At 46.3% G+C, this 21,706-nt stretch overlaps 1 protein-coding gene across 4 annotated transcripts in view; it reads left to right on the forward strand.

Moving 5' to 3' along the window:
- LOC146860850 (GTPase HRas) overlaps positions 1-21,706 on the forward strand; it is a 307,708-nt gene that overhangs the window by 248,819 nt on the left and 37,183 nt on the right. For all 4 annotated transcript variants that reach the window (XM_085644811.1, XM_085644810.1, XM_085644812.1 and 1 more), the window contains exons 3-5: positions 13,871-14,049; positions 19,054-19,213; positions 20,572-20,696. In XM_085644811.1, coding sequence (XP_085500937.1) covers positions 13,871-14,049; positions 19,054-19,213; positions 20,572-20,691 — 459 coding nt within the window. In that variant the 3' untranslated portion in view covers positions 20,692-20,696. The remainder of the gene's footprint in view (positions 1-13,870; positions 14,050-19,053; positions 19,214-20,571; positions 20,697-21,706) is intronic.

A 21,706-nucleotide genomic window follows, 5' to 3' on the forward strand; every position in this document is an offset into this window, starting at 1 on the left:
GAAAACCCATCACAGCTCGGGACACCGCCGTGAGCTCTCTCCAGTTGGACGACCGGCGGCACTCCAGGAGGGACCAACGACCCTGAAGGGAACGAGACCCCAAGGTCGCCCCCCAACCCAAGGCGCTGGCATCCGACGTCAAGACCAGAGAAGGAGCAGACTGCAGCGGCAGACCCGAAGACAGATGATCCCTCACAGACCACCAAAGAAGAACCGGGAGGACCACCGGAGACACAGGAATAAGAACATCCAAGTCGCGGGACAGGGGATCCCAGAGAGACAGGAGGTACACCCAAAGGGGGCGCAGATGAAAACGTGCCCAGGCCACCGTAAAAACTGTCGCCGCCATCAGACCCATAAGACGCAACCAAAGGCGTACCGGAAAAGCACCCCCCACCCGGAAACGACGAGCAAGGGACACCAACGTCACAACCCGAGGCTCGGGGAGGAACACACGGTTCAGATCCGAACGGAAGCGGGCCCCAATGAAAACCATGTCCTGCGACGGCGTCAGCTGACATTTGGGCAAGTTGATCAGAAACCCATGGGCCCGCAACGCCGAGCACACCACCTCCCTGGCCTCCAGCAACAGGACCCGAGATGGAGCATGGATCAACCAGTCGTCTAAATAGGGGTACACCATCACCCCTTGGAGATGAAGCCACGCGACCAAAGGCGCCACCACCTTCGTAAACACCCGCGGCGCCGACCGGAGACCGAAGGGCAATACCATGAACTGGTAATGACGCCCCTGAACACAAAACCGCAGAAACCTGCGGGACCGAGGATGGACCGAGACATGATAATACGCATCCTGAAGATCGAGGGTACACATGAAGTGACCTGGCAGCACCAACGGAATCACCCTCTGCAAGGTCTCCATGCGGAAAGGAATCTTGGCCACCCATTTGTTCATCACCCGCAGATCCAAAATCAAGCGGAAACCCCCCGTGTTCTTTGGAACCAGAAAGACCAGGGAATAGAAACCCAACCCCGTCTCCAACGGGGGAACCTCCTGAATGGCACCCTTCCGAAGAAGGTCCAGAATCCCGAGAGAAAGATGAGACCGCTTCACACGACTCGAAGGCCAAGGAGTTGGCCGAACACCCGAGTCTGGAGGAGTAGCCGTAAACTCCAGAACATAACCCTGGCGAATCACGTCCAACACCCAGACGTCGGAACAAGACTGAACCCAGGCATCCAGGAAGAAGCGCAGCCGCCCTCCAACCAACAACCCGGGAACCACCGCCAAAGAGTCAGGAACGTGGCTTGGCAGGAGGAGGGGACTGAGCCTTACGGTCCCGACCACGGCCAGAAGCAAACCTACCCTGGCCTCTCACAAACTGCCTACGAGAAGTAGGGCGAAAGAAAGATTTGGGTTTAGAAGTGACAGGAGCAGTAGAGGAGACTTTAAAAGAAGAAGAATGCTTCTTTTCCTTAAATAACTTGTGCAATTTCGCCTCCAACTCCCCCCCAAACAACATTGTACCCTGAAAGGGCAACCTCAAAGCGCATGCTTTCTGCGCAGAGTCCGTCTTCCAGTCCTTAAGGACAAGACTGCGACGGGCAGCCACACAAGCCCCCCCGGACAGAGCAGAAGCACGCACAACGTCAAAGGAGACATCAGACAGCAGCTCCACCTGACGCTCAATCTGCTCAAGCAAACCAGAACAGTCCGTGGCATTATCCATCGACTGATAGAGAGACTTCAGGTCAGACAACAGGGACTGCGACACATAAGTCCCGTAGATGCCCGCCCTCAAGGCCAGGTGGGAACCAGAATACACCTTACGGAGCGCCACATCCGCCTTCTTGTCAACCGGATCTTTCAGCACAGCGTCCTCAGCAAGGGAAGTACGCCCCACCAAACTCGCCACAAAAGAATCAATAGGAATCGAATCAGGCAGTTCAGTAGCCATATCCTGCAGAGGATAGAGTTTCGCCATGAATCGCGGAATCAGGATGCGATCAGGATCAGCCCACTCGCGTTTCAAAACATCTTTGATGAAGGGATGGACAGGCACATCGACAGTGGCAGCACTCTGAAACTGTCGCAACAAAGGGCCCCTAGAGGTACTAGGCGCGTCCCCGTCAGGGAACCCCATGTTCTCCTTAACATGCTGCAAAATACCAGCCATAGCATCCTTGTCCACATATTTCCCTTTCAACTCTTCATCCCCCAACCACGCAGACTCATCGCCACTGGAGTCCGAAGAAACAGGAGCAGGGCACTTGCGACGGGATCCAACATCCCCCATCTCCGTCAAGGTTTCCCTGATCAAGCGCTTAATATGCGCATCAGCACCAGCATCACGGCGCCTGGACCTGGCAGGGGAGGGAGACCTGGAAGCACTAGAAGAAGAGGAAGACCTCTCCCTGTGATGACGCTTTCTGGAATGTTTCCCCATCGCCAACAACACACCAACCACCGCCAAAACACAAGGAAATAACAACCGCTATGCGGTACTCACCCCCTCAGCTCGTTTTAACGAGCCACCTCCAGCCGGGAACCTCGAGGCGCCTGACTTCCGTCCTCAAAGCCCTAAACCGGAAGTCAGGCAAGACGAAAACCCGGAAGAGGAAGGAGCCACAACCAATCGGAGCAGCTCGGCCGCGCCCCCTAGCAAGCCCGGCAGGCCAGGAGGGGCGGCCATCGGGCAAGGAGAAAGCCAACGCGGTATTACACCGCCGCGAGGCCCAGAGACATGAAGAAGCCCGCGCCACTCCCCCCAAGCCCGGCAGGGGGGGAGAGGACATCCACGGAGGTCCGCCGGAACCTGGAATGAGAACCAGCAGCCCCCAAGTAAGTCCAGAAGAAGGCAGGAGCGTCCAGCTCCTGCCGCGTCCACACTGTCAGTAAGACAGAAAAAAGAACAGGAGGAATGCTGGGACGGTACTCCTTAAGTACTCCCAGTGGGAGGGGGAGGGGTAGGTCCAGCATTCCTTCGTTCTTTTGTCTGTCATTGAGATAGTAAATCTCATTTGTCACTGACGGTGTCGAGGACGGAGGGACCTGGGGGTAATGAGAAGAGAGCCAGGGACCCCATAGGGGATTCAAGCTTACAGAGGTGCTTAGAGGATACCTATATTGCCAAATGGGGACATAGTTTATTCCCAAAAGAAAATAAGAAGTCTCTGTTGTTTTCGATTTAGCCTGAACTATTCGTCAGAGTGTACCCCTGTCCTGAGGAAGCCAACAAGAAATTGGGGGCTGAAACGCGACCGCGTCGACATACAGATAAAGGAGGAGTCCAACCATTTTTTTTTAATGAAACATTAGTTATTTTGCGCACATAATTGATTGAGATAGAGGAGTGATACCTCTGGCGCTAAGAGGACTACCTCTGAATGTATCACTTAGATGTAGAAATGTACATGGTTATGAAGTAGCTAGGGGAATGTAAATGTTGTGTATATGATTGATCTTGTATATATGTATTTTGTTGTAATTGATTTTTGATTAGTTTGTCATGTCTTGTGTTTAATTCAATGTGAATATACATGTTGTCTTGAGTCTCGCCGATAGATATATGTACCTGACAAATAATTTTTGAATAATTGTGCTAATAGAAATATTATATTGCCAAGGTAATTTGTGGTCCCTTGTGCAAAAATAAATGAGCGATTGATCCCTCTATACCATTTGCATGAAAGTGAAATCATCACCAAACAAATGGGCTGGACCCTTTATATTCTAAAAATAGGGGCTTATAAACTGTCAAGCACACAATCAGTGGACAGACTGTGACTCCTTATTCTGCCAATCAGCAGTCCGTATCTATCAAGCTCATCATTGAAATAAATGATGGAAATACATGGGAAGTTTTTAACTGTGTATATTTACTTGGAAGCCGGGTCTTCATCAGGACAGTAAAGCAGAGGATACTTCCCGAAACCACTTAATGGTGAGCGGAGGTTCTTGTAGAGGGCCTTCTGCTGATGGGTGGAGGTGACCATCCGCTGACCCCAGGATACGCTGCCGCCAAGCTGTGAATTAATGGAACTGCATTGGAAAGAGAAGCCGCGTGGGGAGCGGGCCCTGTTAGAAGGGGCAGGACCCAGCCCGGAGGTTTAGGAAGTGGAAATGGCAGCAGTGGTGGCAGTTGTATCGCATCAACGCTCTCTGGGCACATGGGATACATACATTTTTCCTGAGACCAGAAGGGCAAAGGAGGAGCAAAAAGGGGTGAAGACGTGTGCAATGGAGGGTAATACAGACAGCAGCAGTAACCCGCACGAGATGACGGGGATACGGGCTAGTCTTGAATCCAAAGAGACAGACTTGCAGTAACCAGGAGGGGCAGGTGTACAGGTGAGACAGTCTTGCGGGGTGTTCCCCTTGTGCGGGGGACCCTCTGGGAAGGCACAGGAGGTAAAACACACAAGATGATGGACGGAATGTTGCACATTGGCAAAACCTTCACCCCCAGTCACAGATCTGGGTTTAATCCATCGTTATTTTGCTCACCACGCCACCCCAGTTCAGACATGGCCATATGCAAATCAGTCTTGACCCTGTGCCTCATGGGAACAGTCTAGCCTGAACTGCCAAGCCATGGCACAGGAGGTAATCATGGCACTGGAAAAGGCCCCCCAAGTGTCGGAGGCCTCTAGATCTGCAGAGAGGGGGCATTGGGCAGAGGCTTCCACCGCAAGGAAGACGGGCAAAGGTAGTACTATCATACTCCCAAGAGGAACAGGCATGGGGGTTGAACCCCGCAGCAGGGTAACATGGGCAAGCTGACCAGAGATGTGAAGGAGCTGCCGGGCACAGACAAGCGCTCCTAGGTCTGGCTGAAGCACATAGGGAATGAATAAGAAAGGAGAGGCGCTCAGGAAAGATGTGAACCTCTGTGAGGGCGGTCCCTATGCAGGACACCCGTTCTAAGGTACAGACTGCTGTGGGAGGGCGCCCCAGTGAAATCAGCAAATCTGTTAGACATCAAACAGGAGCAGTTCAGCAGCAGAAGAATATTAGGACATCATAACGCAAGCAAAAAGGAAAAGAGCAAAGGAATGGAACGTTGAGGAGACATTGAGACAAGTTGGCGGAGAAGGTGTGAGAGGTGTCGCTATGGCGCAGTAAAACAAAGCCCCACTGAGTCATGCTGGAACTTTAACACAGGTGCCCATGTAAATTCAGACATGACTGCTGATGCAGAGGGAGGGAACCACTGGTGCAGTGCTCAAGAGGCCAGGATCAAGGTAAAGGACGAGAGGGCATTGTCTGGCAACAGAGGGCTGGTAGGGGAAGCAGCCACTTTAGTTAAACCAGAAGCCATGCACCCTTGGCTGTAAAGGTGAGAAGCTGCCAGATTGTATAGTTAGATTTCAGGCAATGAGTCAGGGTCCCGTGTAGTGGACCACAGGTAGAGTGGTGGGAAAACAATCATGCAGGAACGACCCCAACGTGATGTAAGCAAAATTGGGCAAGGAAACAGGACGTGGCAGGATGGCAGTCCCTTTCAAGGGAACCCCCATTTAGGGGCTGATAATATAATTTGCAGTGGTACCAAAGAAGGCCAGAGGACATATCTATAAAGTATCATATTGATCAGACAGAGTGCTCAGTGAAGTTCACCAGCATTAACCTGTCCGCAGAGCTAGTTCAGAAGTGTGGAAAAGGAGCTGAGATGGGCAAGGTGGCCATAAAGTCGACATTCCAGTTTTTCATTCCACCCCATCTATTTTCATTTACTAGGGGTCATATTTCAAGGAATTGGACAAGCCAACGCCAATAGGGTGCACAGTGCAGTTCGCTCTATTTGAGAAATTGAGCTCATTCATGGATTGGGTTATGAAACAAGTAGCAAAACTGGACCAGGTGATGCAGTATTTGGGCTGTTTTCTGATAGTAAGGAGAGTGAGAGTGACAGGCGAGTGTGGCTGATTGCTCAGAGTGCTGGATGTGGTGGCGGAGAAGTTTGGCATCCCTTTTGCTACAGAAAAATCAGAGGGACCGAGAATGCATATAATGTCCCTCAGAATAGAGCTAGATTGAGTTGAAAGGGTGTCAAGACTATCACTGTACTAGCTGCAGACACTCAAAAGTTTGCTAGTGACTGAGTAAGTAAAGGGAAATGTTAACTGAGACTGCTACATTGCATACAAAGTGGTCACCCCAGGCTAGGCTTCTTGCAGGAGCTGGCATTTGTATTGAAAGGGTTGACAAAGCCACCTTACAGTGCGAGTAACCATAAGAATGAAACAAGACTTTGTGATGTGAGCAAAGTTATGAGAAAGCTATGATGTGACCCTTTGGTTACAGAATGGCCCAGTGAAATGGACTGTAGAGATTTTCTCGGATGCAGCAGGCTTGGAGGATATCAGGGTGTACTGGAATGCGCATTGGTGGACATATATGGCCAAAGCCTGGAGGAGAACACATGGAATTACCTATCTAGAATTTATTCTGGTGTTGCTTGTGATGAGGTGTTGGGGGAGCAAGCTGAATTTTTTTTTAAAAAGTGCCGTTTGTGAGTGATGGTGAGGCAGTGGCAGATGTGATGTTCAGAACGGCGACCAAAGGTGAATATGAATTGCAGCTTTTGGGAAAATTGGTTCTGATGGTTCTGGGATGGAGCATATTATTCCAAGCGAGGCACATTGTAGGATTAGACAACAGGGTGGCTGATGCGTTATTTCATTCATAGTGGAAGAGAGTCTGTGATTTGCTCCAAAGCGCATGGAACACACAAAGGAAGCACGGTAGAGCTTAGCCTGCTGCTGCGGCTTTTGTCTTGCTCAAATCCAGGATGCACACACTGAAATTTCAGTATGCAGGACAGAGGAAGATGTAACACAGTGCTGGTGCAAGATAAGACTGTAGAAAGCTGTTCGCCTAGCGCCGTGCTTTAGCCTCAGATGTTTCAAGCTAAAGCGCAGAATGCAGCGATTGGTACAAAAGTAAATAAATGGAAAAGAAATGCAGTGGTCGTCTGCCCTTTTATTTCTATCTACTTTTGTAGCGATCGCGGCACTTTGGTGGCTGCCCGTGCAGCATGTTGAGGTCTTGCTGAAGCAGGCACATCACTAACTGTTAATGTAACCTAGAGAGTAAGGACACATGTAAGGACTGTCCTCATTGGAGGTAACAACAGAAGAAAGGGAGGTACTAAGAAGGGACTACTAAGCCTATTCCCAAATCAAAAACCATCATTTACAGAGGACAGTAAGAGGAGCCTATTGAAAAGATGGGCAGAGCTTAAAGTCCATACCTGAATACAGAATGTCTCGAAGAGACCGTACAAGCGCTACCTAGGCGAGACCAAAAAAAGACAGCGTTTTGTTGAATTGCAAGGTTTTTTTTCCCTGCCAGTAGTCTTGCTCATGCAACGTCACGGCAGGAGGGGGAGCGTGCGCGTGGAATGACTCAACCAAAATTCAGGAAGAGTCTCCTCTTTTGCCACAGATATCCAGATCTACAGTCAATGCAATTGTATCTGTTGAATGGATAAATAAAGCATTGAATGTGCACTAATCTTCGGACCACTGCTTCTCTTTATCTCAAACAGATGTGCTCAACACATAGTAACACTTTATGTACTAAATTAATATACAAATGCAAACTGCTGAGTAACTATATTTTGTGTGAATATATATCAAATATATTTTTGTGTGTCATAAGAAAGGGAAATGTGTCTGGGCCCCTTTACCACCCCTTTTCCACCCCTTTTCTTGCTTTATGAAAGGAAGCGCAAATGATTTTTGTACATTGTCATTTTTTTTTTTTTTTTTTTGTGCTTTCAACGCCTACCATTTAAAACTGCACGGGGTTTGCAATCCTGTGTTATATCTGACACTAAGTGGGTTAAATAAAATAAGAACATTCCTTATAGAGTATTTAGTTTTGTTAATTTTTCAGAAAAATGCTAATAAACGAAATTCCTGAGGAACTAATGATATGATGATGGAGGCACGAGATGAGAAAATGCAGGCTGTGTTCCATCCATTTCTTTGAGATCTTTAAAGAAATGATGCTGGCTAACCAGTAGCCAAGCCTACATTACATCCTACTTCTCTCCTTCCTGTGTTCCACAAGTGACAGACGCATCCTCTTCTGGTGTCTGAGCATTCTTCCCCTTTGCTAAGGATAGTTCATTGGTAGTATGTAGGCACACGCTTGTCATCAAAATATGTTGTATGTATACTGTAGCTACTCACATGCGTTGTTTGAGGCGTCCCTTCAAGTGCTGCAGAATCTGTCCAGGAGGTTCTGCAAGACTGGTTTGCTTTGGGTCTATTCTGCTTGACGACTGACCGGCTGATAACACCACCTACCTGGATCTCTCACTTACTTTGCAAAGCAGACTTTGCTTCAACATTCTCCTGAAGTTGACAAATGGATCGGAAACCTAATATCCATTCGAGAATAATTACACACTCGGGGTCTGCCAAGAGAAGGACCAGGCACTGCAGGATTTAGAATTATATTTAGGCACTGATAGTAAGCTTTGTCTTCACTGCACTGATTGACATAGAAAGTAAGGGCATAGTCGGGAAGTTAGTTATGATGATGTCCTATTCATTGAGACATTTGTAGAAAAGGCCGACAAAATGAAATGTGATGCAGTCATCCATCTGTCGCTAACGCGTCGCTCTGCGCGTTTTGGAGACTTGCTCTATTTCCTTACGGCTGGGGTTGACCTTGTGGCTGAATATGGGCTTTTTATAGCCATCCCAGGAGGAACCGGGGTAGTTCACTATAGAGGGTCTTGCGGTAGTCTAAGCGGGAGTTGATAGATGCTACTACTATCATTTTTCAGACCACAGCTGGCTTAGCATCCAGATTTGAAGATGACTGGCTTGGAGGGGCAAGTGTGGCTTCTGAATGGTATACAAAGCCAAAATATTTAACCTTGTTAGCAAATGGTAGGCTAGCCCAAAAACGACTTGCAGGAATAATAAAAAAAAGAGTTCCTCTGTTGTAGTTGAAGGGTAGGGTCTTCAGCCATTCCAGTATGAGGTAAGAACTGTATTTCATGGAAGGTCCTTAAATTACAGTTACAGCCGTCAGGTCCTGTTAGGACTCCGTTATCCCTCCAACTGTAATCAAGGCCCGGCTTCAACCAGGACACAGACACTGACATTTCATGCGTCATCACATTCTCACAGCATCCACACTCAATCAGCCTAGGCATACACAGACACACTCGGTCACTACAGTGTCCTTTTTGATGATTCTCCAAGCCTTTGACTCTGTTACAAGGGATATGTCTGGGGTGACAATATAATTTCCACCTGAATGTCATACCTGTTTGGTTAGATAGATGCCTTCTACTCATAAGTAAGATTGAAAATAGGGCAGTGGCAGTATTTAAGATGCATGGGACAGGGAAGAACCCTGTTGAACTCCACAATCCAGTCTAAAGATCTGAAACAAAGGGAACAAATATAACCAGCTCTGTTTTATTCTCCTGAGAGGACCAATTCAAGCCTGTCATCCTATCTGGAGACCTTACAATTGCATATAGGCACTCCACCAAGATGCAACAAACCACTTACCAGAAGCGGCAGAAAGATCCAGCACCATGAGCAGAGAGCTAGTCTCCGTATTAATAAACCAGAGTGTTATCACAGAAAACAGAAGTGCAGTCTGGGTGCTCTGGTGAGGTCTTCGTTCTGAGCTTGGAGGCAATTTATTCTAAGCTTACTGTAAAGGTTTCTATTTTACATTGATCAGGCCGGAAAGGAAATGTATCCACAGGCCAGTGGCACTGCCTTAAGTGCTTGCTGTTTGCTACCTTTTGTAAACACTCACTTGATATTTATTTTTAATTTTCTGACACCTGGTTTGTGGACCGGCGCCCAGGTTAAAGGAATCGTGTTTTTGATCTTACTCGTCTAAAGAGGAGCATGGTTGTAAAAAATATTGTTTTGAATTATTATAGAAAGAGGTATCAGTGGGACTATAATTTGAATTTTCAGGTGTGTAAGAATACAGATAAGATTCAGGACTGTTGCTAGTAACTTAAATACAGATGTCCACCGACCTGGTGTTTCTTTAGAACATTATCAAGGGGCTGAGTCACAAAAGCATTTTTGAGTGTGGAAAGTAACGCTACAGGAGTATTCATTACACATTCTCCCATTCCTTGCTGCATCACCCCCAAAACGTCCAACTCCCTATAGTAAAAGCAGAAAGCGGGCCCAGTCCCTTTTAATTGTACTAATTATTAATGAATATTGCTGATATAGTCCAATCTAATTCCCAGTTTAGGTGTTTTGGGGTCAATTCACAAAGCCATGTAGGAGTACATTAAAGAGTACTAGAGTGGTACTATTTTACAAATGTTTACACGCCCCTGCCAGTCGACTCCATTGTAGGATGCACAGCCACGGGTGCCATTTCAGGTGCAACGGTAGGCATGCACCACAGTGGTTACATGCTGGCTCTACTTGTGTCTCTGGGGTTTTGGGTGTAGTTTGAACATGTCCAACTCACCTGACAGAATTCTGTTGAAAGATAGTGTCTGCTGTCAGTCGGGAGAAATTGCGGGGACAGATGGGGGGGTGGGGGGGGGGGTGGGCATTGAAGAACCCCTTATTTCCCTCCTGCGTAGGCTGCATGCGTACACCACTGTTGCCATATGATATGGCCCCAGGGGCGTGAAAATTAAGCCCATTGTTTCCACAGAAGGTGTTCGGCAGGGGTGCATTTTAGCTCCATTTCTGTTTTTTATTGTACACAAATGGCCTTGAGGCATTTTTTAATAGAGAAGGCTCTCGACTTTCCCAGAATTGGAGGCAACCCGGTCCCATTGTTGTCATACATGGACAACACTGTTTTAATGGCCTTAACTGCTAATAGTCTCTCAAAATCATTGAATGCTTTTACAGATTTTATGTCAGCACTGGACCTAAAAGTTAATTTTACCAAGTCATATATCGTGGTGTGTGGCCTCAAACTAACCAAAACAAGAACATTTACTGCAAAGGGTAAGACTATTGATAAGGTGGCTAATTTTACATATTTGGGAAATATTTTTTATAAATTGAATTGGGACTCTCTCGTCACAGCAAGGGCACGTCATACTAGCCGGGTAGTGGAGGGCCTATTCCGCTTCGCCTGTAAATTTGGTCACAAGCCGGTAACAGAGTTAATTACCTTATATAAAGCTAAATGTTTATCTGTCGCATCTTATGGGGCAAGAGTTTGCTGACGTCATAAATGCAGCCAGTTAGAAATCTTAGAAAATAAATTCATAAAAATACTATTGATGACCCCAAATAGTGCCCCCACAGTTTTTTGTCACTCTGAGGTAGGGTTGGATTACATAGAGGACCGAATTAATATTGCTCCATTGCTTCTCTGTGCCAAAATTTGGACATCTGAGGACCTAATGTTCTCAAGGGAAGTTATCAAGGATTGCATTAACCTTGACAATGCCTTGGCAATCCTATGGCTTCTATTTGTTAGAGAAAAATTAAATGTGATTGGTCTGGGGCACTACTATGACAACCCTGCTAGCATCCACGCAATTATGATAACTATTATAAAAGAAGCACATTACGCTGAGGTAAATATGCGCCGCCGGCATTTGGGAATACAATGTCACTCAGGCCTGTCCCCCACTCAACAACAATTTTATCTATCTTTTACTATTAATGCACAGATTTGTCTTTTTATGACCAGACTTTGCATTTTCTAGTGGTTTTCCCCAAAGTCCGGTTGGAGCGATAAACTCGCAGTTTGTCCATGTGACAATTTGGCAGCGCAGAATACTTTGCACTTTATGCTGTTTTGCACACTTTATAACGAGCCAAGGGCACGATTCTTAATCCCACTCTTAAGAGAAATCCGCCCCTGTACCTACATGGATGGTTTTAATTTTTTACACTCTGTCTACCGCTCCTATTTGTACTGCTGTTTCTAACTATATAAGAATGGCATTGTCAATAAGAAAACGCTGAGTCACAATTGATAAATGGGTGTTTTTAATTCGTTTTTAAACTTTTATATCACAAGTACTGATATGACGGAATTTGATAATGGGTATTAAAGTATGTAGACCAGGGCACTGAGCATGTGGGACTAGTTTTGGGTTTTAGTGATTTTATTCAAATATTGTATAAAACGGACTTGAAATTCCTCTTAAACGTGTTGTATGTATGTTAAACTTTTATGGTCCACTGAACCAAATAAAGTTATTCTGACTGACTGTGTCTGCATATCAATTTTTGCACGATAATTGTGGTTCTGGTGTAATTTAACCCTGTTAAAATCACAATGTATTTAATTTAGTGTGTCTATCTTGGGTATAATGTTGTTTTGTCTCCTAGTCCACCAATATCTTCTAGAGCACTTTTCAATAGTAGTTGCTTTTGACCCTTGTAGAGATGTACACGTTCTCATTCAAGCAATTTAGTTCTGTTTGATAGGATCCAGTGGCTGAGTGAACTCTGGGACAGGATACTATGGCTGGGCGAACTCTGGGACAGGATACTATGGCTGGGCAAACTCTGGGACAGGATCCAGTGGTTGGGCGAACTCTGGGACAGGATACTATGGCTGGGCAAACTCTGGGACAGGATCCAGTGGTTGGGCGAACTCTGGGACAGGATACTATAGCTGGGCGAGCTCTGGGACAGGATCCTGTGGCTGGGCGAGCTCTGAGACAGGATCCTGTGGCTGGGCGAGCTCTGGGGCAGTATCCTGTGGCTGGGCGAACTCTGGGACAGGATCCTGTGGCTGGGCGAACTCAGGGACAGGATCCTGTGGCTGGGCGAACTCTGGGACAGGATCCTGTGGCTGGGCGAACTCTGGGACAGGATCCTGTGGCTGGGCGAACTCTGGGACAAGATCCTGTGGCTGGGCGAACTCTGGGACAGGATCCTGTGGCTGGGCGAACTCTGGGACAGGATCCTGTGGCTGGGCGAACTCTGGGACAGGATCCTGTGGCTGGGCGAACTCTGGGACAGGATCCTGTGGCTGGGCGAACTCAGGGACAGGATCCTGTGGCTGGGCAAACTCTGGGACAGGATCCCGTGGCTGGGCGAACTCTTAACGAACCACATTCTCGGCTCGTGAAGATGTAAAGTGAACCTGATCTGAGATGTCATACCCAAAGTTGAAAAACCCTTTTTCCCTGATGCTCTCATCCACATTGTTTTGCCACGTGTTAGGATTCATGGTGGTTGGGTGATAAGGTAACAATACTTTCATCACGCTTTACAGTACCAAGGTTAACCCTTTGGGCGTCAGTCAAGATGACCCACGCGCCCATCCAGACATCTTTGGGACAGTTAGACTATAAAACTGGTTGCGTTTGCATGGAGCTCCTCACATTCTTGGTCTTATCAGCTCATCCCAATAAACCATGGCATGGTGCTACTGATGTTTGTTGTGACTGGGGTAGAACTAACAATAGAAGTAACTGTGACAGGTGAGTTGTCTTTTCTTATTGGCTTTGCTGTGTTCCAATATCTCTTTCTGAGGACGTGATCCTGTCACATTTGTATCCATGAATCATTCTCCTGCCTTTCCGCATACAAGTGGGGCCCGTAACGCATTTTTGATCCTGCTAATACAGATGCCGTGTTCACCAAAAGATATCACCAAGGATGGCATGGTTAAATAAACCGCTTGATTTGATGCTCTGTAGCAAGTGGTAAAACATAAATCCGTTGTTGTTGTCTCGTCCAGTGTTTAAAAAGAGGTACTGAGCCCAGAATCGGCTTTGATGTGGATGAGTACTTCTTCCTCGTATTTGGTCATATAGCAGTTGCTTAAACTTTGCGTTATGTGTAAATTAAAGAAGGAATATGTTTGACTTTGTATCCTTTTACTGGGGGTATGGCGGCAGGTCTGATGTTCTTTCCCTTCGTTCTGACCCTGAAACTCTCTCTCCGTCCTCTTAACCAATGGCAGGACTCCTACCGAAAGCAGGTGGTCATTGATGGGGAAACATGTTTGTTAGACATCTTGGACACGGCGGGTCAAGAGGAGTACAGTGCGATGAGAGACCAGTACATGAGAACAGGCGAGGGCTTCCTGTGCGTCTTTGCCATTAACAATACCAAGTCCTTTGAAGACATTCACCAGTACAGGTACGTGACACCGAAAGCAGAGTGGGGAGTGGCGCTAGTTTACAGACACTATGGGCCTTCTTTACAAGATTTTGACGCACAGCAGTGCAGCAAGCCTTCCTGCTGCGCTGTCGTGCGTCGAAATAAAAGGGCAGGAATGCGCTGTAGCTACAAGATACGGTGCGTTACTGTTGTTCTCCACTGCGCCGGCGCACAAACAGTCGTGCGCCAGTGTAGACCCCTTGTGTCATTTTGCAAGTGTGTCTGCACGGAGGGGATGATTGTTTTTGTGCAGGAAGGAGTCCATTCCTGCACAAAAACAATCATTAAAGGAATTTTCCTGCACCACCCATAGAAACACAAAAAAACCGAGGAGAATTAAAGCATTTTTCCTCGTTGCGCCTCCGTATGCCTCCCCTGGGGAGGTGTAGGATTCTGATGCATTCCCAAGTTTGCACACTGTTGTAAATGCATCATGTTCCATGGATGTTTCCGCCACCCACAGCAACACTCATGGAACACAGTGTTATGCGTGAAAGGAAATCATATTTACAAGGCCATGAAAAGTCACGCACGGTGACTTTACATGGCCTTGTAAATATGGAAAAGCCCATTGCGCTGCTGGTGCATCAAAAAAAGTGATGCACCGGTGGCGCAATGGGATTGTAAATAAGCCCCTGTGTGTGCTGCACAGCAGGCTGTGGTGCGGTGTAAAAAAGTATGTGAGGTGCTGTATTCTAAATGTAGGTAGCACTTGTCAGAGCACAGGCATTCGCTTGTGGTACTCAAGGGCTACAGTCGTACTAGGTTTTCAGGACAGCAATCTACTGTGTAAAGGTGTTAAATAAACGTTCCTGATCGATTGCACCTAGTTCTGAAATCTTGACATACTTCCTGGCAACGAGAACAGGGTTGGATACCTCTGCTTTAAAGGGATCCTTTAGGTGCTAGACTGGAGGCTTTGGGGAATGTGACACTGTTTACAGGGACACATGTTGCTGCTGCCCAGAGAGTGCCAGGGAAGGGGCACTGTTTAAACTTAAAAGGAACACAGGATGGGCATCACAGGCCTGTCTAGTGTGATGTTGCTTTCTTTATATAGACACAACGTGCTGCACAGAGACCTCCAGGAATGGATCCGTGTTGTGTGGATTGGGCAGTACGAGACAGAGTACATAATGCTCCGCAGAGTAGACTTTCTAGAACAATTGGCATTGCTAAAAGGGGATATTGGCAAAACGTCCTGTTTGCAGATGATTCCGCAGATCAGCAAAGATGTATTTGCTGGTGGTGAGAGTGGGCCCATTGTTATGAGGTGTTTCATGTTATTGTCTAAGTCCTACACTTGATCCCTACATTCAAAGCTACATGTCCTACAGCCATGTACATTGAGAGACCTCTTTCTGTCTAGACCCTAGGGCAGTATACCCTGACCAGTTACCAAGGCTACTCCAGCTGAGGTTATTGCACCCAGAGTCCAGGGGTTCTTTTCCGCTGTACAGTACCAAAGTGTTGGATGCAAATATTTGAACTGATTGTAGCTAGTGGCAATTACTCGGGTCACATTACTGTCCGTAATTTGTTATCCCATCTGTGCCGTTTTACTTCAAGAGAAAAAAAATGCAAATCATTGCTGACCTCTGCCTTGTTGGGAACAGTCTAGTCTCTCCTTTAAACAAGCATTGAAAATGCAATAGGTCTCGCCCTCGTTTAAGTTAAAGCAATTCTGTTTGTAATTAGGTGGCTTTTTAGCTTTGCTTTTATTAGTGCTTTTTAAACTTTCATGTACATAACATGCATATATATCTATATGTATGTATGTATGCATGCATTTATATTTGTGTGTGTGTGTGTGTGTGTATATATATATATATATATATATATATATGCAGAAGTGTATATATGTTTATATATGTATGTGTATATATATATATATATGTATGAGCATATGTGTGCGCGTAGAGAGTGAGTAGTAGAGAGTAGTACAGAGGGAGTAGAGAGTGAGTAGTAGAGTGAGTTGTAGAGAGTGAGTAGAGAGTAGTTATGAGTAGAGAGTGAGTAGTAGAGAGTAGTAACTTGGTTGCTATAAGTCTCGAGGTGCGCTCCAACGCCAGCCGAGACCTAAAAAAAGAGTTGGGCCAGGACTTTACACGTTGTTTAGTGCCTGACCCTGCGCGAGGCTCATGCACTGCCAGACATGGGTCTGGGGAGAGGCGTCACTTAAAGCCACCCCCCCCCCCTCACTCTTCATAAATGCTGTCCCAAAACATTGCACTATTCAAGCAGAATTGTTATTTTATGTGTTAAAAGTCAGCCCTTTTTAAATGCACCAGGCAAGTGTTGCGATCGGTTTAAACTTTCATTTCGACTCATTCACGAGGTCAGCTCCTCAATACGTGAATAAAATGCAGTGATTTGCATTAGTAAACTTAATGAAATGTTGTTTTCACCTTTCCACGCTCTTACCGCTTCTTTAGCTGCCCAGTAGTGTCTCTTCTTCACACTACTCTCATGTCCCCCCAGATCATGCTAACGTCTCACACTCTCCACAGGGGCCACCCTCTTGCAGTGCCTACCAGGGAAAGCCCCTCACACTGCCCATGCAGTGCAAGCTTCTGACAGTTCCCAGCAGTGGAATCAGCCTGGCTCAGGAGGGTGCCCTCCCTGTGCCCCTGCAATCCTTGGCCTCTCTGCTGACATTGCCAACAGAAGTACCGATGTACTTCTGTTGGCAAGAAGTAGAGAAAAGCAGCAGTGTGGAGAGATGGCGCAATCCCTCTGACAAGATGAATATATGACTCGGGGGCGCTCAGCACGGGGTCCAGGGAAGGCGCTGTGACGTGCGGGCAAGGCGCGCTGCAATGAACCCTCAATAATAAACGTGCATCACTTTCAAATCACTTTACAGAACACATTACGTATATTCGTTCTTGTTACATTTCTAAGAACAAACGTCACACATTTTTGTAACGTCGTAAGGACTATCAGAAAGACATGCCTTCTAAGACAAATGCTCCTGATTACTATGTTTCTTGTCCCACAACACACATTGTTCCCGAATTCATAACTTAACCTAAGAAAAAACTAATATTAGTGCACTGAAAACAGTGCTTCTTTTGACATATGCCTCCACATCTGGCTGGGGAGCACCCCCAGCCCCCGGCTCCTCCTACCCCACAGCCTTGGGGAGGGCTTGTTGAGAGAGGTCTCTGTTCCTACCTTATGTGATGGAGCTCCGTGTAGGGACGCAGCAGCCCCAGTCTGTGGAGAAGTCCCAGGGGCCTAGGCCGCTCGTCAGCAGTCTATAGGGAGGGTCTCCTCAGTGACAGCAACTCAGTGCCTCGGGGGACGGCTGGACCCGGCCCGTGCCCTGCAGCTGAGCACGGCGCCCGGATATCTGCACCACAGCACAATCTTCAAATGGCCCTAGGCAGCCAGGCTCATTGTGTGTCCTGCTACTCTTTAACATAAAGTAAACTTTTTTTTATCCTTTGGAAGTCAAAGGACTCTGTAACCTATTCGGGCTAATCTGCGTGGACTATTGTCCGACATGATCCAAGACCAATTAACATCAAACCCTGATCACACAACATAATCCTCTTGTCTTCAATTAGTAGCTGCTAGGCCTCCCTCTACATTGTAGAAAACTGTGCGTCCTCGCTTTCAGGCCAGCATACAATAACAAGCATCGCTCTCTTAGCTTTATGGGGCCATGTGTTTGAAACACATGGCCCAATAAAGATAAGAAATCGTTTGCGACGAACGGAAATCGGGCGAGCCCGTCCAAGTGGGCCGTCTGAAAAAGCCAAAGTACACATCATAAAAAGCTCTTTTCCAATGGCTGGCTACGTTTAGCATAAACGGTGACGCCAGCCAATGGAAAAGAGGGGCGGGGCTTAAAGCTCTTTACTGAAGCTCTTCAAAATCATTAAATCTCGCCGAGCGAGCTGCGCATGTGCGCAGCCACGCTAGCCGAGACCTAAAACACAAGGAATCTGAAAAACGGGTGACCTTATTAGGCCTCCCTGGTGAGGTGCACTGTAAATTCTATGGTACACAGGAATCTGATTCCTGGGCTGTCATACATATGCCACTTTAGTGAGACTCGCTGATAGGAAATAATGTTACAGCAGCACGTATTCTTTATTTCTACCTCTTATTCAGAACTCCACGAAGATCTTTGTAGTAAGAGCCTGGTATTTTATATTACCAGCACACATAAAATGACGTGACCTAAAGATGCTAGAAAATATATCTTTAAACATTGTATCCTTTTCATCCTGATAGATTTTTTTTGTAACATGTTACAGCAGCATTAATTTTTAGGTCTTGGCTAGACAGCGCTTGGAGTCCACCTTTTGCTTACCTTTGGTTGGCTGCATTGTCACTCTTAAGTGCTTGCCTTTTATAAGTCAGACGCATAACTTGTGTTCTTCTACTGTTCATTTTTTATGCACTACTTTTTTTTTTTCTTTGTGCTTAAGCACTCTACTAGAGTGCCTCTCTTTCAACTGCCTCCCTCGTACATTTCTTCCCCTGTTTCCCTCCCTCCCTCCCTTGTCTGCGTTGCCAGTGCTGGAAATGTAAAAATAGAAGTGCAGGTACTCTATACCAGAGTATCTGCTTGTTTCTGAGAAGTGCCTGTACTCTCCAATTAAAAGTATTACGTCACTCTTGAAGTGCCGGTACTCTCCCTGTCAGAATAAAAAAGTGCAATTTAAAGCACTGCGTGTTGCTGGCCCTCACCTGTCCTTTTCGTTGTCTTTGTTATTGCTTGCCCCCACCCGCCCTCGTGCCTTCGTTGCTTTCTGCGCTATTGCTTGTTTCCACCCGCCTCCCCTCCTTCCATTGTTGAGTGTGTTTTTCTATGAGAACAGGCTGCTGTACAACATGACTAAAAAAGATTAAGAAAACCAATAGCTCTATTGTTGGCAATATCTATTGGCTTTGCCAGTGCTTGTTACAAATGCTCTCTAAGGATGATTCCACCCACACTCTTTGTTGCCTGTTTCCCTTGGTGTGCAGAGAACAAATCAAACGGGTGAAGGACTCTGATGACGTACCAATGGTGTTAGTGGGAAACAAATGTGACCTTCCGGCACGGACGGTGGAGACACGACAAGCGCACGACCTGGCCAGGAGTTATGGCATTCCTTATATCGAGACGTCTGCAAAAACAAGACAGGTAGGGACATCTGTTCACTGGGGTGCGTCCTCTTTTATGCAGAATGTGTGTTTTGGGAGCATAAAACCAAAATAACTTTTGGACAAAGTGGTAGAATTGGTAATTATGTATAAGGTAGCCAAATTACCTGGGACAACGTATTTCCCATCATAGGCTTTTCTTTTACAATGCATTGTAACTTGAAACGTTAGATGAGTTGCATAAAACTATGTGAACTGAGACTCCAACTTGCAATAGGCATTGTTTACTTCCATTAATTGATTTAAGTGAAATTGAATCTCCCATTATTAGCAATGAAGTAATGCTAGAAGGGCAGCGAGCTACTGCTCATTCAACAAGAAGGGCAGTGAGCAACTACTCAGTCAGAAAATGGGGATTATTTATTGCAGCACCTTAGCAAATATTCAAAATTCATGTGTGCAGCGTATTCTTTACTTTATAACCATAGAGCTCTAGTGCAAAGTTAGATGTAAAAAAAATGCATCAGGCTCCAGTGGGAATTTCCTGGGAGATCAAATCGATAGCGATGATGTTTGATAATATTCCTAAAATAAAACCATCACCACTGGAACAATAGCATCTGTCAGGCATGAGGATCAAAGAATCCTTCCAAGTACTCGCAGAATACCAGCCAGTAAAGGCAAACTTAAAAACAGTTATATCAGTAAAAGAGAAATAGCTCCCGGAAATAAGAAAAAACACTCCGCATATCAATGTGAAACGTTCATTTTTATTACTTAAGTGTTGATTGATGGGCTTTTGCTTTCATTGCTAAGCCGTCCATAGGGCGGCGGGTGGTAATCTACTGTCATACAGTGCTGAGTTGGTGAACCCTGTACTGGTTGTTCTACTAGAGTAGCTATACTCTAGCTGGGGTTGAGATCACTTCTGCTCCTGGGCACATCCTCTGAGTAAGTAGCAGGTTGACTTTATCTAGGTTTTGGGGTGGTGTCGGCTGTCACTTCCGGGTACTATGAGGGAATAGATGGAGACTGTTTACCCAAATTTAAGCTGAGCGAACGAACATCCTGGCATCTGCGGAAGGTCATAGTAGAAATAGATGTTCTCCTTCGAGGGATGGTGTATTAGCACTCTGAGTGTAAGTAACTTTCCTGGCTTCTTTAGTGTCTCATGACAGCATTCACACATACTAAAATGTCTGCTTTAAGTCAGAAATTTAAGACCCGGGGACTGCTTGGGTAAAACTTCACCGTGCTCCAGGTTTTCAGGTGAGTGTGCCAGTATTTATCAGGTAGCGTAGTTAGTATGTATGTTTCATGTTAGTCTGGTCACCGGTACACTAGAGCCCATTCTAAAACTTTATAATGTGTTTTTGGTGAATGCCCTTATTTTTTTAGGGGGTTGAAGATGCCTTTTATACATTAGTACGGGAGATCCGTCAGCACAAGCTTCGCAAGTTGAATCCTCCAGATGAGAGCGGCCAAGGGTGTCTGCACTGCAAGTGTGTGATATCATGACTAAGGTAAGTCAGTAAAGATGGGGGTAGCTTGTGGTTATTAAGCATTGGAAGGTTCAAATGGAAGGTTTTCCTAAAAATTCAAGAACTGTAAGTGGCCACATTTTTTATTTTGATTGATTCTCAGAGGATCTAATTCCGAACTGCCTACCATGGGCGTGGTCCATACTGAGCAACTTAAAACTCGGCCCCACGTTAAGCGAGACCCCTCCCCCCCCCCGCCCCCCCATCCCCCTTCCTTTGATTCAGTGGCTCTTTCGTTGCGTGTTTAAGGGGAGGCCACAGCTTTAATCCTGCAGCATATCAAGCCAGCGCTCCCTGAGGTGGAACTGAATGAACTGGTTTCCTTAATTTATTGTGCTCTTTTACCATTGCGTTTGAGTCTATTTTTACAGCAGATGCTGTTTTAGATTCAGTCCACTGTGCGTTTGTACTATATGATTATGCATGCAAGCACTGTATCATTAGATCTGACATTTAAAAGAGAACCATGATGCTGTGATTGACTACAAATCCATTGCCTTCGTCATAAGTGTTCCTGGTTGAAGCTTGCCGCATTGTTTCATTGTGCCGTTGTTGTCTCCTTCCTCGGTCTTTGTGTGTTCATTTGATGCCGATTTCTTTCAATGCGTGTTTGAATGTGTTCCTCAGTTCTTACCTGTAATTATCTTATCTCTCTCTCTCTCCAACGGTTACAACTCATGTTTCGCCCTCCCGCTCCACCGATTACTAATCATTAGCCTGCTGCTCACTCCGCATTTCTCTCTAGCATTTTCTTGTATTTTGGTGAAATGAGCGACTTCGTTAGGAGGTGAGTTACATGGTTCATTCATTTGGGCCCCGCCACCGCAGCAGACGGCTCCTGCACGGACGGCCAGGGATGCAGAGCCTCCCCGCATGCAAAAACAATACAGCAGAGCAAGCGCGATGACGTACACGGAAGGCAGCACGAGGAACACAGGGGAACGGCCACTGGACGAGGAGCAAGTAAATAAGGGAAGGAAAAGGAGCACACA

Source organism: Triturus cristatus, chromosome 3_1, assembly GCF_964204655.1.
Source record: "Triturus cristatus chromosome 3_1, aTriCri1.1, whole genome shotgun sequence".
Classification (NCBI taxonomy): Eukaryota; Metazoa; Chordata; class Amphibia; order Caudata; family Salamandridae; genus Triturus; species Triturus cristatus.